This window comes from Monodon monoceros, unplaced genomic scaffold (genome assembly GCF_005190385.1).
Source record: "Monodon monoceros isolate NGI ecotype Baffin Bay Population unplaced genomic scaffold, NGI_Narwhal_1 Super_Scaffold_16, whole genome shotgun sequence".
Lineage (NCBI taxonomy): Eukaryota > Metazoa > Chordata > Mammalia > Artiodactyla > Monodontidae > Monodon > Monodon monoceros.
This window is the reverse complement of record NW_021703772.1, coordinates 32707326-32724560: the sequence shown is the minus strand read 5'-3', so window position 1 is coordinate 32724560 and position 17235 is coordinate 32707326. Positions and strand designations below refer to the sequence as shown.

The 17235-nt window shown below is 36.8% G+C and overlaps 2 protein-coding genes and 1 pseudogene across 6 annotated transcripts in view; 2 read left to right on the top strand and 1 right to left on the bottom strand.

The window, feature by feature from the left end:
• The window catches only part of CARF (calcium responsive transcription factor), a 98650-nt gene extending 96762 nt beyond the window's left edge, over positions 1–1888 (top strand). For all 5 annotated transcript variants that reach the window (XM_029224566.1, XM_029224567.1, XM_029224565.1 and 2 more), the window contains one exon: positions 1709–1888. The gene's annotated coding sequence lies outside the window, so the exon portion shown is untranslated. The remainder of the gene's footprint in view (positions 1–1708) is intronic.
• NBEAL1 (neurobeachin like 1) overlaps positions 1709–17235 on the top strand; it is a 173965-nt gene continuing 158438 nt past the window's right edge. Inside the window, exon 1 of the mRNA XM_029224562.1 lies at positions 1709–1985. Coding sequence (XP_029080395.1) covers positions 1935–1985 — 51 coding nt within the window. The 5' untranslated portion in view covers positions 1709–1934. The remainder of the gene's footprint in view (positions 1986–17235) is intronic.
• LOC114896958 lies at positions 8344–8545 on the bottom strand (annotated as a pseudogene).

The window sequence follows — 17235 nt, the reverse complement described above, 5'->3', positions numbered from 1 at the left end:
ATTTTTCACAATAAAAGGTTTTAAAAATGTTTAGGTGTACTAATCTCAAGAGTCTTCCCGTCTCCTTAAACATCCCCCGCCAAAGTTGCCTATAGCTAGTAAATGCTGCCGTTTTCCTTTTGTTTCTTTTCTTGTAAGAGCTAGACCCTTTTGAAGCCTTGAGTAGTGGTAAAATAAACCCTTTGCACTTGACACCCGGCGACAGAGAAAGTATGAGGCACAAACACGATGAAGGGAAAGGATTTTTGCAGGGGTGTGGGAGCAGCTGTCTGTTCTCACTATACACTCCCACAACCAATCTCCTTTTTACAAAAAAGAAATCCCCTTTAGTTATCACGGTACGGTTCCCTGCCCTCAGATGACTCGCGGAAATGACGCCATCAGCCGAACGCTGTCTGCTAGTCCGCAGCAGCGGCGGTGGGTGGACGTAAGCACGTCGGTCCTCCTACGCGGCCACCTCGGGGAAGACTAGAGCGGTCCGCCGGGCGCCGCCGCGCACCGCCGCCGGGTCGTCAAGAGCCGGGTCGACTGCGACTGCGCAGGTATGCAGGGGCGCGGCTTCAGGCCATCCCGCCCCTTCCCAGCCTTCGCGACCAATGAGCAGCTACCTCCCCGGGGCGGGGAAATCCTTAGAGGCCGGAATCATTAGCCGTGAGGACAGCCCCGCCCCTGTCTCCTCCCAGCCCCGCGCCCCGCCTCGCGCTGTCGTCGCCCCGCCTCCCTCTCCCGCCCTCTTGCCTAGCTGCGGGGTGATACGGGGCTTGAGCTTGGGAAGAGGGCAAGGGAAGCAAGTTAGATGTCGGCCTGGCGGCGGCGGCGGCACCACAACCGTCCAATGTGAGCGCGGTGATGGGGAGCGGGTCGTAGGGAAGACGGGGCCGCGTGGCAGAAATGGGAGGGCTCCGGGTGCTTGGTGGTGAACGCGCCGTAGAGTGAGGGGCGGCCGTGAGGGGGCGAGGTTGACCCGGGTGTGTCCCGGTGCGGTCGGGAGGGCGTGGATAGCGGGTAGGGGGACGCCAAGCTCGCTTTGCCCCCTCCCCAAAGCTTCACTTGGCAGCTCGGCACGTCTTAAGTTTGCCTCCCTTTCGGTTGTCTGGGATGCGAGGAGAAAATTTAAAAAGGTCCCCCAAAACATTTGGAGGCTTTCTCGGGGTGTTTTCCTTGCCGGTGAGTGCGTGCTCCTTTCTTCTTACTGGATGGAGAGGTAGAGAGGCCAGGTGGGCAGGTCGACTTTCACTCTCTGAGGATTGTCCAAACAAACAAACCAGGAATTCTTCACCCTCCTCCCCACGCCCTGCCCTGCAACACACGACAAACATTCCCAACAAGTTTGAAGAAGCAGACTAGAAAATTCTGAGGGATTCTGTGTCTTTGAAATATGTCAGTAGTAAGTGTACTTTTTCTATGTTTATAGAAAATGTATGAATGGGGACGGCGTTTTTTTGTTTATTATCATTGGACACATTTTGTGTTATGAGTACTCATCTTTGAGTTCTGCCCAAGAGGATTCTGACTTTGTGTTGATGTGATATATTGTATTAGCTGTGTTTTCCTGAAACACAAGTTTCTGTGAAATCCAATCAGTTGTAAATGCTTAGCCGGTTGTTGGTGGGAAGTGAGGTAGATAAATCTCTAGTTCTGATAAACCTATAATTATTAACATGGCCTCTTTTGAAAGCAAATCCTTGCATATTTTTCTCTTTCACAGATTTATCTAATTGCCCAACGACCACTGATGAAGATAGGTTGGAGTAACTGCTGAAACTGAATTTTATTGACCAGAAGACAGTCCATTTGTTTCACTTCTTTTTGTTTTCCCTACTGCTTTGAGCTTTACTGTAACGGCTGAAAAACTTGGAAAATAAAATGAACATGCTGTGGTCTTGAACTTTTTTTTTTTGAGGAAAAATTAAAGTGCCAGAGTGAAAGCCAGAATGGCATCCAGAGAGAGACTCTTTGAACTTTGGATGCTTTATTGTGCGAAGGTAACTGCTTTCCTTTTTATTTCTAAGTTTTAAAATACTTTGTTATAAAATTTTGTGACTGGCCTTATTAGCGCTTTATTTAATGGATAATAGCACATTTATTCATAGTAATGACCCCAAATTTAAAAACACAGGATTTTCTGTTTTCCACTTTTTCACGTTTGAACACATACACAATATTGGCATGCTCTTAAAAACTGTAGGATGTGGTTTTAATTTGATATTTGTGTTCAGGGATCCTAAAATTATATAAGTAAAAGTATGACCTTTGAGAAAAATAAAACATTTGTATTTTTGTTTGTGCTTTTTTTTTTCCTTCCACAAGTGGGAGTACAGATAGAGATATTTTAATGAGAAGAGCATTAAGCATTTTTCTCATAATCTTTTAAATTAAAAGATTATTATATAAAAATGCTATTGATTTGAGGTGGTTACTGTAAGGTTGCCCTGATATTAGCACCTTATAAGCATTGTCTTTCTTGATCCTCACAACAATCCTGTGAGATGGGTATCTGTAATTATCCTTTTTACTGATGAGAAAAACTGATGCAGAGTTTAAAGGGGTTAGTGAGAAGCAGCCCCTTCTGCTTCCGTATATAGCCGGGAACTCACAACTGCCTGATTCAAGTCCATGCTCTTATCCATTATGACTGCTCATTATTTTTTCTTTGTCATTCAAAAATAAGTTTTTCTCCATTCATCTTTATGTGAATTTTTACATGTTAGCTTTGATTTTAGGTTATTGGAGAAGAAGGGTACTACCTAAAAATATGTTTTTCAAGTTAGGAGCTATATTACTACTTTGACGATACTGGCAAGGGTCAGAGTAACATCTCTAACTTACTCCTTAAGTTACTTTAGGTCTGCGTGGTGAAGTTCTCAAGTCTCAGCTTCCGTTTCTGCATTATCCTGTAGGGCTCCCTTTCTATACTTTCAGCTTTTTAAAGAACTAAAAGTTCTTTGAAGTTATTCTTTAACAGATGATCTCAGTTATCTTAATATTAAATATTAGAGCTCACACTGGAATTTTCTGTGACTTCCTGGTTTGGTATTTTTTACAGTTACTGAAGGACATATACTTTGAAATATTTAATATGAATTTTTAAAATAGCTTTTAGTCTTGTGTAATTTAATGCCAGAAATGTCTTTTTAAAAATAGACCACTCTTCCAATAAAAAAGGGATCCAATTCTTAGTGACTTGAAAACAGTCACTAACACATGTCAGCCAAAAGTTAAAATGCATTTTAGTATGCATGCCCAGTACTCGTTTGAAAATTATTTTTTAAAAAATCCATCAAACTTACTAGGTTTTACATTTTCAGAATGACAAAAAGTAAATGGGGTTACACTGCCTTATTAATTAGTTATATTGTTTCTAGGTCGAGTTCATGTTTTATTCAGGCGACACTGTGCTTATTGAAAAGATAGTGTAGTTTGTTCGACAAACACAGAATTTTGTTCTTAATGACTTAACATAAAAGTGAATCCTTACTCTTTTATGAGAATGTCTGAGTAAATAATGAAGGACCTTCATGGTCAAATTTTGAAGCCTATTCTTGGACAGGAAGATAAATCGCATTTTTATGTTTAAGATTTAAATCACTTGTGCACTTAATAAGATTAAAATTTTTTTCAACGGTTTTCAAAAAAATCATTATTTAAGATAATGATTTTATGTTTCACCAGTTCATGAATAAGCTACTTGTAAGCTAGACAACAACTTTCTTTTCTTCCGATACCTTGAATTCAAGTAGCTTCCAAATATGCATCATAGATTTAACACTTCTTTTCCCTAGTGAGAATGATTACCAAATACCTGGTTCTCTATAGTACTTTCTCTCTAGCTTTATTGCTGTCACTCTAGCATATAACCCTTCAAACCACCTGACTTTCTTTTTTTCTCCTAACTTTTAAGACTTTTTTTTTGTACCTTTGACAGGCTTTCAGACTACTTCAGGACTGCTCAGATCTTCTCTTAACTTAGCTCCAACTAAGATCTCTTTTTGGGCTTGCAATTGTGCAGTCTAGTTTTGGCTTTGTTGCTGCTTTGTTTTTTGACCTTGAGCAAGACTTATCTCTTTGGGTCTCAGTTTCTTATTTGTCAAGTAGTAGTGTGTATACAAGGAGAATTCTTGTCTAACTTACCATAAGATTTTCATTTATTTTGACCTCTGAGGGACGTGGAGCTTTTTTGTCCTTATTCTATGGATTATCATATAGAACTTTTTAGTTCATCTTTCTTTTTAAAGCTTTTATTGTGAAAAATTTCAAACAGGCACAAATAGAGAGGATACTGTACTGAATCCTTTGTATCTGTTACTGTGCTTCAGTAGCTATCCGTTCATATTCAGTGATGTTTCATGTAGAACCCTCCACTACCCTTCCCTCTACCCCTGAATTATTTTAAAGCAAATCCCAAACAACATATCTTATCCATAAATATTTTAAAATATATCTATATTATAAGAACTCCTCTTAAAAACATAATCTCAATATAATTCTTTAAACCATCAAATATCTGGTTGGTCTTCAAACTTTCCTGGTAGCTTCATAAATGTTCTTATTTTGCTACTGTTTGGTTGACACAATATTTAAACAAAACATACATGTTGTATTTTGCTGAAAATTTGTCTGTTAAGTCTTTTAATCTATGGGTTCCTCCTCACCACACTTTTTATCCCTTCTATTTATTTGTTGAAGAAACCAGATTTTGACATTAGAATTTCCTCAGTCTGGGTTTTGCTGGTTGAATTCTCTTGATTTTAATTGTTACTTCTATTGGTGTCTGCAAACTGGCAGATCTAGAGACTTGATTGATTCACATTCTGCTAGGCGGCTGGAGGCTAGAATAATTAATGAGTGTCTTGGCCATCAGTGACTTTTGCCTGTATGCATTAATTATGTCATTAGGAGTTTGCAAAACTGTGATATTCAGATTTTATCATTTCTTTATGAGTAGAACATATATAGAGAAATGTCCCCATATCCGTTATTTGATGACAGCTCCTTAAAGGGAAAGCAGGCAAAATAAACTTTGATTCTTTTTTTTAATGTTGAGCCTTCTTTTTAATTTATTTATTTTTTATTTTTGGCTGTGTTGGGTCTTCGTTTCTGTGCGAGGGCTTTCTCTAGTTGTGGCAAGCGGGGGCCACTCTTCATCACGGTGCGCGGGCCTCTCACTATCGCGGCCTCTCTTGTTGCGGAGCACAGGCTCCAGACGCGCAGGCTCAGTAGTTGTGGCTCACGGGCCTAGTTGCTCTGCGGCATGTGGGATCTTCCCAGACCGGGGCTCGAACCCGTGTCCCCTGCATTAGCAGGCAGATTCTCAACCACTGCGCCGCAGGGGAAGCCCTAAACTTTGATTCTTTCTGTTTGTTTCCAGAATAATGACTTGATTGCTAGCATCCTCCAAAGGTGACCAGTTATTTTTCTTGAGTATCAAGTTCATCCTTAATGATTAAAATTTAAACATTGTCTATTATTGTGCTGCCCTGTTTGGTATGCTATCCATATCAAACACTGTATACATACCTGATTAAAGAAGACGACTTTGAAGATTTATGAAGATCTGCTTCAGGGCAATATGTATGGTTAAGACATCTTTTGTATTTGCTACAGTGCTAACCTCGGCACGTGTATTCCACAGTGTGTTAGCAACAGATGAATATTAAGGTGCCATCATAGAGTTCTATGTAAAGTGATGTTTTAAAGGTTGCCATTGAGCATTATGAAAGTTCAGTAGGTATTTAAATAGGACTGTATCAGAAATAGCCCTTAGATAATACTGTTGAGTCAAAGGAATACTAAGGAGATATAGAAATATGTCTTTTTCCCATTAGTCTGGGTTTAGTTACAAATACTAGTGATTAAAGTTTTTAAAGTAGAATTAAAATAAATTCCTGGTTTCAGAGTTTACCAGATGGGTCCCCATATATTAAATGCAATATTTCAAAAGAATTTGGGTAAAATACTTTGCAGTTTGTTTTTTTAACCAAAGTTTTCAGGTCTAACTTTTCACTTTCTAGGAATAGGATTTAATTGCATTGTTAAGAACGTGCGTCCTCCTAGTAGGTTATTTATTAATCTCATGTAGTTGTTATTACATAATAGAGGCAGGATGATTTCTGATTACCCAGCATTCCTGCTCTATACAGGGTCTTTCACTAATGTATTAGGCTACTAATTTAAGTTATGTAGTCTGAACTTTTCTTGCCTCCAAACAGTCATCCCCACCCAGGGTCAAGGATTTCATCAACAGTGCATTTCATATAGCTCTTATAAGTTAAACATTGACTTGGAAACAGGTTTAATTTTGTATCTGGATTTTAGTACAGTAGTTAACTACTTCTCATCTGAGCATACTTTTCTCAAGTGTAGAAGGTAACTTTATTTTTTAATATCTAAAGATTTTAGTTTATATTATCTGTGTTAGGCACCATGTAATTCCCTGTTTCTTTTGACATTATTTCTTAATGTGCTTGTGGTAAGAGAGATGGCACTGAAAACAATTTTGGTTTCTACATTATCATACAACTTTTTGGAATTCATATGTTGCATAGAACAGATACGTACGTATCCCTGTCTCAACTGCTCCCCTTAGATAGGCATAAGGATATATTTCTGTTCAACATTTAGCCTTTTGGTAGTGCTACAGTTGGTCACCGAAATATGCGGAAGAAACTGAGTCCTCAAATTCTTTGATAAGATTAATTCATTTTTGTTCTGTGTAATGGAAAGTATCAACTGCATTAACTCAGTAAAAGGATACAAAGTGAGTAAAAACATGATATTTTGAAATGTGGCAATGTGGGTTGAAATTCATGGTTCATTTTTGTCACTAGCTGTTTTTTTTTTGAGATTCAATTTACACTGGAAAATTTTGTGAAACTTCAGAATTAGAGCCAAGATTTAGTCCCAATTCTGTTTCTGATTTTAAGGATCCAAAGACAGGTTACCTAGTATCTTTATGTTTCAGTTTTTTCATGTTTCAAATGGAAAAAAGAATTATTTTGCGTATCTTTCAAAGTTGTTGAGAACAAAATGAATTGACTGTATTTAAATGCACTGTAAGGGTAAGCTAAGAAATATAAAAATGTAATCTTTATTAGCATGTAAAGAATATGTATATGAGCATGAGAGTATGTGTATCAAGATTACTTCTATTTTGTCTTTATATGGTATAATGATAGTAGGAAATACTCTCTTGTCTTTTTACCAGTAGTGATGAAGCTGTGCTCATGAACGTCTTAATTTTTATTTTATTTTATTTTTAAATTAATTAATTTTTGGCTGCGTTGGGTCTTTGTTGCTGCACACGGGCTTTCTCTAGTTGCAGTGAGTGGGGGCTGCTCTTCGTTGAGGTGTGCAGGCTTCTCATTGCAATGGTTTCTGTTGCAGAGCACGGGCTCTAGGTGCGCAGGCTTCAGTAGTTGTGGCACGTGGGCTCAGTAGTTATGGCTCGTGGGCTCTAGAGCACAGGCTCAGTAGTTGTGGCGCACGGGCTTAGTTGCTCCGCGGCATGTGGGATCTTCCTGGACCAGGGCTCAAACCTGTGTCCCCTGCATTGGCAGGAGGATTCTTAACCACTGTGCCACCAGGGAAGTCTCCCCATCTTAATTTTTAATCTATTTATTTTTGCTTTCAAGCATAGCGCTGAATTATCCCAGTAATTATTTGGGATTTTTTTTTTTACTCTAAACCAAGTTTGTTTTGGATCTTGGTGATGCTCCATTTCCTGCTGTTGCCCTTTGTCCTGCTAAATCTGGAATATGACTGAAATAGATAGTTTTGCAATGAGCTCAGTGTAAACTTCCTTTTCACAATAAAAGTTTTGCTTCATAAGGAAAACAGAATTTAGAGATGTTTTATTCAGATAAAAAGGCATGTACCTCTTTTTATATATAGATTTGGAAAAAAACGGATGAATGAATATTCTTCTAATGAGGAAATTGTAATTTATTTATACAATTTTGGTTGTAATTGTAAGTGAAACTTTTGGCAAGGCGTACCAATATACATCAACCCTTATAATTTAGCCCTTTTTTTTTTTTCATTTCAAATGAGTTGGTTTAATTCCAGGTGGTACAGAATTCAGGATAGGACAGGGGCTTAAGGACACAGTTTGGCAGGATTCTGGGCTGGGTTTATGTGGATCTCATAGCTGAGGTAGAAATGGCTGAGAGAAACTAAAGACAAGATGAGCCACTGTATGTTTTGTTTTTTTTTTTTTACAAAAGTTTATTCTTAAATGTGCAGTAGGTTCCAAGACAACACGTATTCTAGCTATGGGTAGCAACAGATGTTATGGCAGGGAATCCAGATGTTTAAACAGGAATGGAATTAAGGATCATCATTGCTTCAGGCACAAGGAGCAGCTTGCTTTTTGCCAGATTTTAAAATTCCACCTGTGACCTTTCCCCACGGCCTTTGCTTTTAGCTCAAGTTTCTTTTGCTCTTCCTTCTGTTTCTGCTTGAATGCCTTATCTTCCTCATCCATATCCTTGGCTTGCTTCTTGGGCTGCTTCAGGTGCTTCTTCTTGCCACCTTCGTGGCCCAACATGGTGCCTGCTGCCCTTTCCCCCATCCCTGCCACCGCAACCCATTTTTAATAAGTCTCTGATATGTGCAAAGTGCAGATAGAAATAGCTCTCAGTTTACTCTGGCTTAATAATGACTTTGTATATAAAGAAAGTAATGTTTGACTCTAAGGCAAAACAAAACAAAATCATCAGCTTAGTAATATTGGTTATCAATTACATGTTCATTTTAGGAAGTTAGATGTGAAAGAAAGCAAGAAATGAGTATTTTTTGTCAATAGATGTGAGATTTGCCCTTAGGAAAGGAATATTACTACCTTTGTGGTTTGACTTGAGGAGCTTACGCACTACTCTAAAAAGTTGTTAAGATGCATGACAATTTTTTATTATTCTTTCCTTTTGAATATCAAAATTTAAATTTCCCTGGTAGAAGGTGGAATTGATAGCCCTTCAATGTGTAGGTGTGGAGGAAGAGGGAAAAGGAAGACCCTAAAATAATTTTCAGGTTTTTTGGTTTTGCAGACTTGTACTAGGTCATCCCATTCACCAAGTTAGCTGGTGCAAGTTCACCAGGTTTTCAGGTAAACATGTGAGTTTGCAGTGCCTGGGGGATATCTAGGTAGAGAAACACCCCACGAAATGGAGTTCAGAAGGCTGTCTGTGCTGGAAATAAAGATTTGAGAGTTGTCATACTGGCAATTATTGAAGAGTTACATGAGAGTAAGAAGGGAAGAGGCTCAAAAGTCAGGGAGTCCTGAAGAATATTATCTTTTAAGAGGAGGATAGAGGAAGAAGAGTCAGGAGTTTGAATGGGAGGAGAGCCAGGAGTGAGTGGTTGCCTCAGAAAGTAGAGGGATGTCAAATTCAACATAGCTTTGAAGAAAAGCATTATGGAGTGTGTATTGGATTCCAGTTAAGAGATTAATTGGTGGCTTTAGCAAAGTAGTTCTAAAAAGAGTGGGGAAAAAAGATGTTAAAAATACAAGCCCCCATTTTATTTTTAAATTGAATTCAACAGACTTAAAATCACTGACAAACTGCTATTAAAGCTTTAAAATGTTTACTCTTGATTTTTGTGCTTATCTGGCCAAGGACCTTTCAAACTTATTCTTAACTATATCTAAGGAATATCAGCATTTTTTTTAAATTTATGTCTTGTGACTTAGATTTAAACTGGTAAAATTATTCTTTGGTTGAACCAAAGCATTAACTGATCCATGCATTTCACACAAAAGTCATTCAAGCATTTCAAAACAGTTTGCCTCTAAAAAAACCCCAGTGGTTTTGTTTGATGCCTTTAATTTAACTACTACATGATCTTTCCTGACAATAAACTTTAGAATATTAGGAAAAATATGTACTATTTCAATTTATGGTGTCATTGTGAGGTGGGTTTATACTTTTTTATTGAATAATTTTGACTTATGATTTTTGTCAAAATGTAACATTTAACTAAGTTTTAAAATATAAAATTTCATTTTGTAATGAATGAACCTCATTTGAAGCATGACAATATATAGACTTTCTAATTTAGATTTATGCTCTAAGAAAAAGTAGTAAAAATGTTTTACTTTTATAACAAGCTTTAAAAATTTTTAAATTTAAGGTATACAAGTTAACTGTAGAAAATTTAGAAAATACAGATATGCAAAAAGAAAGTAAAAATTTCATTATTCAGAGATTTTTAGTTAAAGTACTTTTATGCATGTGATCGAAAAATCTGTGTAAATTAGTTACGTTTACTACTACAAATCATTAGGATATCAAATTTGAAAAACTTCCATCTGATATGAAACTTGAATATTGTTTTAAACTTATAAGTCCCATTTAAAAAGTGTCAATGTTATATTTAATTAATGCATACATAGTGATACGCTTTTCCTTTCTAAGGAATTTATTTTAGTCCAATTTAGCTAGTTTTTATTGGATGCCTACTGTATGTACATGTTACTTACTGTCATTTTATCCCTTGAATTTAATATTTTTCCTCTTTTAAAAAATTTGGTCATTTTAAAAAAATTAATAAACTATATTTTTAGAGAAGTTTTAGGTTCACAGCAAAATTGAACAGAAAGTACAGGAGGTTCCTATGTACCCCCTGTCCCCATATATACACAACCTTCCCAGTTATTGACATCCTGCACCGCAGTGCTACATGATCACTTGACTGACTTCCCAAAAACACTTGAAGCAGAAATTTCTTTACCTGTTAACTATGTGTGAAACTCCAAGATGAACACAAAAAGCAACAGGACATATTACACCTAACATTCCAATACTCTAGATGTTGGTCTTTTCAAGCCTTGCTAATTTTAACTGAGAATTCTCTACACTCTACTGATCAAATGTAGAACTTCATTAAAGTAGTTATCTGAATGAATAGTTACTTAAAATTTAAGAAATACCTAAAGTAAAAAATCTTTCTCATTAGGGGTTGGTGTATTCTAAGCCTATTTTTATGCACAGGCCTCTATTAGAATATTGCTTCTTTTCTTTGTGTTAAAATGGTTTCCAAATCTTTCCTGGATGTGACTGGTTTTTATCAGAATTTCCATCAAAATTTTATAACTTTCATCTGGTTAATTGACTGTGAGTTCATCTGAGGTCATGCTTTTCCAACTAGAGTCAGTTTCCCACTTAGATTGTGGGATGTGGGACCTAAGGGAGGATGAATGAAGTCATCAGCGATTGCTTAGTTGAAGAGGTAGCATTTGATTGAGGTTTTAAAGAATTAATAGTTTAATAGTCACAGAGGGTGTTCCAGACACATATAAGGCATGAACAAAAGTACAAAGGAAAAGCAATCTTAGTATAGATTCTCATCATTAATGTCAAATTATACCCTGCTGCTCTGTTTTCATGCCTGTCTGTGTACACAATAACTTCATTTTACTGATTAATTTAGTATAATATTTTGAAGACATTTTGAACAGCAGGTAATCTCAACGTGTTGGAGTACCAGCTGTGCACATAAATCTAGCAAAAGGACATCACCATGAACACCTGTTACCAGGTTTGCACAGGCAGTGACAAATATAACAGCAGCCTTTCTGACAACAATTGTAAGATGCATTTTGATTTCAAAGATGCCAAAATGTAAAAAATTATATGTCTTAGAATCAGAGAAATATGGTATAAAAAGCAGTTGTAAAAAAGGGTGTCTAGAAATAGGAAAGAAATCCCAATAATGATATTTAAAAACCAATAAATTGGATACGAGTTTAGATAGCTGAAGAGAATTAGAGAGTTGGAAGGGAGGTCATAAGAATTCTTTTAGAATATATCCTAGGAAGTCAAAGAGTTGGAAAATATGGAAGGTTCTGAAGGATAGTATGAAAACATTTAACACATATTTAATTGGACTCTGAAAAGGAGAGTAAAGAAAGCATGAAACAAATGATAATATTTGAAGAGATTGCAGGTGAGAGCTTTCCAGGATTGATGAAAGTCTAGTAAAACTCAAGGAGAAAAAAATTCCATACCAAGATTCATCATAGTGAAACCACAGTGGTTTTGCAGAAAACCAAAGGGAAAGAGAAAATTCTGAAAAGCTGCCAGAGGAAAAAAAGATTATCTTCAAAGGGATTACACATTAATAGCTGATTTTTCAGTAATAATGATGGAAGGGAAAGGATAATGGATTGATATCTTTAAAGAAAATACTAATGTAGAATTTCCAACCAAGTGACATTTTTTCAAAGAGGAAAGTGAAATAAAGTCATTTTCAGCAAAACAACAGTTCATCAGGAAAATATAACAGTTTTAAATTTGTGTGTACCTCATAACCTAGTCTCTGAAGCAAGCATTGACAGAACTACAGAGAAATGAACATATGACAATCATGGCAGTTTTTTAATTCAATTTATCATATTTTAGTATTTTTTTCTCAGTAATTGGTAGAATGAACAGACCAAAGAAAAAAATCAGTAAAGATACAGAAGATTTAAACAATAGGATCGACAGATTTAAAAAGGGATTTATGTAGAACAACACCCATACATTCCTTTCAAGCACACATATTTACAAAAATGATATGACAGACCTTAAAGCGAGTTTCAACAAATTTCAGATGATTGAAATAGAGTATGTTTTCTGACACGAATGTAGTTAAGGAAGGAATGTTGCTAAGGAAGAAATAGCAAAAAAAAAAGTCATGAACTACACTTGAAAACAAACCTTTGATTAAAGAACAAGTAATGAAGGAAAATTAGAATTTCGGGGAGGTGGAACTGAATGATAAAAGTAAGCATTTTAGAGCTTCTAAATGGGGGGTGCCTATAGCATTAGTTACGAAAATTTATGGCTATAAATGTGTTAGAGAAAGAGGCTAAAAATAAATGAACTAGTCATTTGTGGTAGCCAGCCTTCAAGATCCCTACCTCCTGGTATTCACACCCTTTTATAGTCCTCTCCTGCATTGTATCAGGGTTTGTCTGTGACCAGTAGAGTTTGGAAAAACTGATGGTATGTCATTTCCGAAATTAGAAAAGACACTGTTGTTTCCATCTCAGTTACTCTTTTTTTCCTTGGATCATTCGCTCTGGGGGAAGCAAGCTGCTATGTTGTGTGCAGCCCTATGGAGAAGCCCATGTTGCGAACAACTGAAACCTTGCCAACCACCACGTGAGTGAAGTTGAAAGTTCCTTCAGCCCAGTCAAGCTTTGCTATGACTGCAGCCCTAGTTTCCGTCTTCATTACAGGTTTGTGAGAAATGCTGAGCCACAGCCACCCACCTAAGCTGTTTTTGAATTCTTGGCCCTGAAAAACTGAGATGATATTTGTTGTTCAAGCTCCTAAATTTAATTTGTTATGTAGGAATATATTATTAATATACCATCCATTTCAAGAAGACAAGGAAAGAACAGAATAGGCCCAAAGCAGAGTGAAGGAAATTGTGAGGGCTTTTTTTCTTTGATGTGAAAATTCTGAAATTTATTATTTTTCAGTTGCTGAAGGAAGTGTCCATAAGAAGGTTGACATGTATCACGGAATGTTTAATTTTAATAAAAATTATTCATTATTTAACAGCTTGGGATGAATGACAAATACAATCTGTATCTGGATATAATTTTAATTAAGAATCTGGAAGTGAGTTTGAAAATAAATTAATAGCTCTTCCTTCTGCAAATCTTTCTAGTATTCATGGTGGTATAAGGAAATTATAAGGTTTATTACAGAAATTACTCATAATAAAATATTGGATCTAGGAAAAGATAATAGGTAGCTTCTAACATCATGTAAGAGATAACTAGAAATTTATCTTTTGAAGGACATGTATAACACCACCTATGTTGTGTTTTTTTTGGGAAAAAAAAATCTCTAAATCTGACAGTCTGTAGATCTACTACTTCGCAGGAAATACAGAGGACTGAGGAACATGTTAAATGACAAAGATGTGCAGTCAGCAAAATCCCTGATGCGAGAAATACTAAATCACAAATGGCCCAGTGTCTTCAACAAATAAATTAGGGCAAAAAAAAAAAAAGAAATGTAATAGAAACCTACAGGTTTAAAAAGACTTAAAAGATATACCAACAGTTTGCAATTTATGGACTTTATTTGGGTCCTGATCTTATCGGTTAAAAAAGGCATTTGTGGGACTTCCCTTGGTGGTCCAGTGGTTAAGACTTTGCCTTTCAATGCAGGGGGTGTGGGTGCAATCCCTGGTTGGGGAGCTAAGATCCCACATGCCTCGAGGCCAAAAAACCAAAACATAAAACAGAAGCAATATTGTAACAAATTCAATAAAGACTTTAAAAATGGTCTACATCAAAAAAAAGAAAAATCTAAAAAAGGCTTTTGTGAGCAAGTCAGGAAAATTTGAACATCAACTGATATTAAAGAACTAATATTTTTAGATATGATAATATTGTCATATTTTAAAAGACACCTTTTATGGATATACATTGAAATATTTGTGGATGAAATATGATATCTGGATTTGCTTAAAAGTAACATTAGAGGATGGGGCTATAGGTGAAAGAAGATTGGTTACGCATGATTTGAAAGTTGTTGAAACTGAGTCATACCATTCTCTCCACCTTTTTTGTATGCTTGTGATTTCATTTAATAAAATGCTTTTGGAAAGAGCAGAAATTAATAATAAACATAATAGAAAGGATCAACCAAATAAAAAGTTGGTTCTTTGATAAAATTAACGAAATTGAGTCAGGAAAATAAGGTTTGTGGTTGTATGAGTTTCAGAAATTTCATATTATATTCACCCCTTCCAATGGCGTTCATAAGGCATAGTCATCTTTTAAAATTTATTTACTTATTTGGTTGCGCTGGGCCTTAGTTGCGGCTCGTGGGCTCCTTAGTTGCGGCAGGTGGACTCCTTAGTTGTGGCATGCGAACTCTTAGTTGCTGCAGTTCCCTGACCAGGGAATGGAACCCGGGCCCCCTGCATTGGGAGTGTGGAGTCTTAACCAGTGCGCCACCAGGGAAGTCCCGCATATGTCATCTTAAAGATAATGTATTGTTAAAAGTCTTGTTTAATTTTGCTTAACTAGTGCTTCTCTAACTTGATTAAGCATAGCCATCTTTCCTTTTTCTTTTTTTTAAACTTTTCAAATTGTATCTGTTCTCATCGAAACCGACAGTATTGTTAAGTACTTGCTTAGGAAATGGTGACTTCTCCAGTCTTATAATTCTATGCTCCTGTCCCACTGCTTCCTGTTCTTTCCATGGTGGGACAATACCAAATATTGTACATCCTTTGAGCATATCTTGCTATTTTCTATCTGTCTGGAATTCCCCTCTCCCTTCCTCTCTCCTTGAGAATATCTGTTTATGATTTGTGAAAACTTTTGAGTACTTTTATTACTCAGTTACCTCCAACCTTGACAGATTCAGTAGCTCCCTCTGTATTGTTTTGATACTTTTCACAACTGTTCTACCTCTCATGATGTTTTGCACTTATTTGTTTATGCTCTTCTTTCCTACTGAAAAAAGAGCACTTTGAGGACAAGATTATGTTTTTTTTTAAATTGAGGAATAATTGATATAAGAATATGTTTTGTCTTCATGTCCATAGAGTCTAGCACTGTCCCTGGTTGGTACATGGTTGGCATGTACTTATTAAATGTTTTTTGAAGCAGCTAAGTTCTATTAGAAAACCTTGAGGGCTGGCCTAGTGTTTCTGTGGGAGGAGTTTATCTTCTTTTGCTAGGACATTAAAAATATGTTATGAATATAACTGACTGAAATGAACTTTTAAAATGCAACTCATATGTAAGTTGCAAGTTGCCCAACATATGGTTGAAATATATGTATGTATCTAAAAGTTTATAAAACTTGAAAGAATACTACAACCCAAATATCGTTGTGTGGAAGAAGTAAGGTGTTTCCCCCATTCTTACCTGTAACCCTAGCCCATAAGAACTAGGTGAAATTGTATGGATCCCTTAATTCTGTTACCCACTAAAGCCTCCCAGTGGAGGAGTGGATGTTATAAAAAGGTGAAAGCCTCCTGTGCTTTAATGTAATTTAAATAATCACATTCGGCTAGTGGTCACTGCACTGGACAGCACATCTAAGTGTTTAGACTTCATCCTCTGGTAATGGGGGGACGTTGAAAGTATTTGGACAGGAGAGAAAAGATGATTAGATTCAAATTTAACAAACCCCATTAGTAACTGTGTGTAGGTGAGAGAAACTGAAGCTACAGGGACCTGTAGGGAGCTACATAACAGTCCAAATGAAGGACTGTCTTAACGGCAGACGATTGGATGAATATTTGAGTACAAGATCAATAAAGTTGATTTTAATTATTTTATAATTGCTTATTTTATTGAGCATTTGCTAAATGTCAGGTATTGCTGAGTGCCTTACATGTATTATCTCATTCAGTGCTTTCAACAGCCCTATGAGGGGAAGTATTACCTTCATTTTATAGATCAAGAACAGATCAGAGATGAAGTAACTTCCCCAAAGTTACACTGAGAGCAAATGCAGAGATTTGAAAGGAAAAGAATACAGTTAAAATCATGTGGCACAGGGGATCATGAAATATTTAAATGTGTATGTGTAGCATAGGACATTCCTGTTTTGTGAGTGAGCCATAATTTAGGCACATAATAGGTTATAAAAATAGCATTAGGGACTCCCCTGGTGGTGCAGTGGTTAAGAATCCGCCTGCCAATGCAGGGGACACGGGTTCAATCTCTGGTCCAGGAAGATCCCACATGCCGTGGAGCAACTAAGCCTGTGCGCCACAACTACTGAGCCTGTGCTCTAGAGCCTGCGAGCCACAACTGCTGAGCCCGTGTGCCACAACTACTGAAGCCCGTGTGCCTAGAGCCTGTGCTCCGTAACAAGAGAAGCCACCGCAGTGAGAAGCCTGTGCACCACAATGAAGAGTAGCCCCCGCTCGCCACAACTAGAGAAAGACCATGCGCAGCAACGAAGACCCAATGCAGCCATAAGTAAATAAATAAATTTAAAAATAAATTAATAACTTTAAAAAAAGTAACATTATACTTAGCATATACTATGTGCCCTTGACTAGGTTATTTAATTTTCACAACCCTGTAAAGAAAGCTACTATCATTGTCTTCATTTTTATAGAAGAAACTGTTGTGCAAACATAGGGTGACTTGTTCAAGAAAGTGACAGAGCAGGGGTTAGAATCCGTGTAATCTGGCCTCAGTGCTCCTGTAGTACTTAATACATTTGTGTGTTGTGTTAATAAATATCATACAAATGGAGAGAT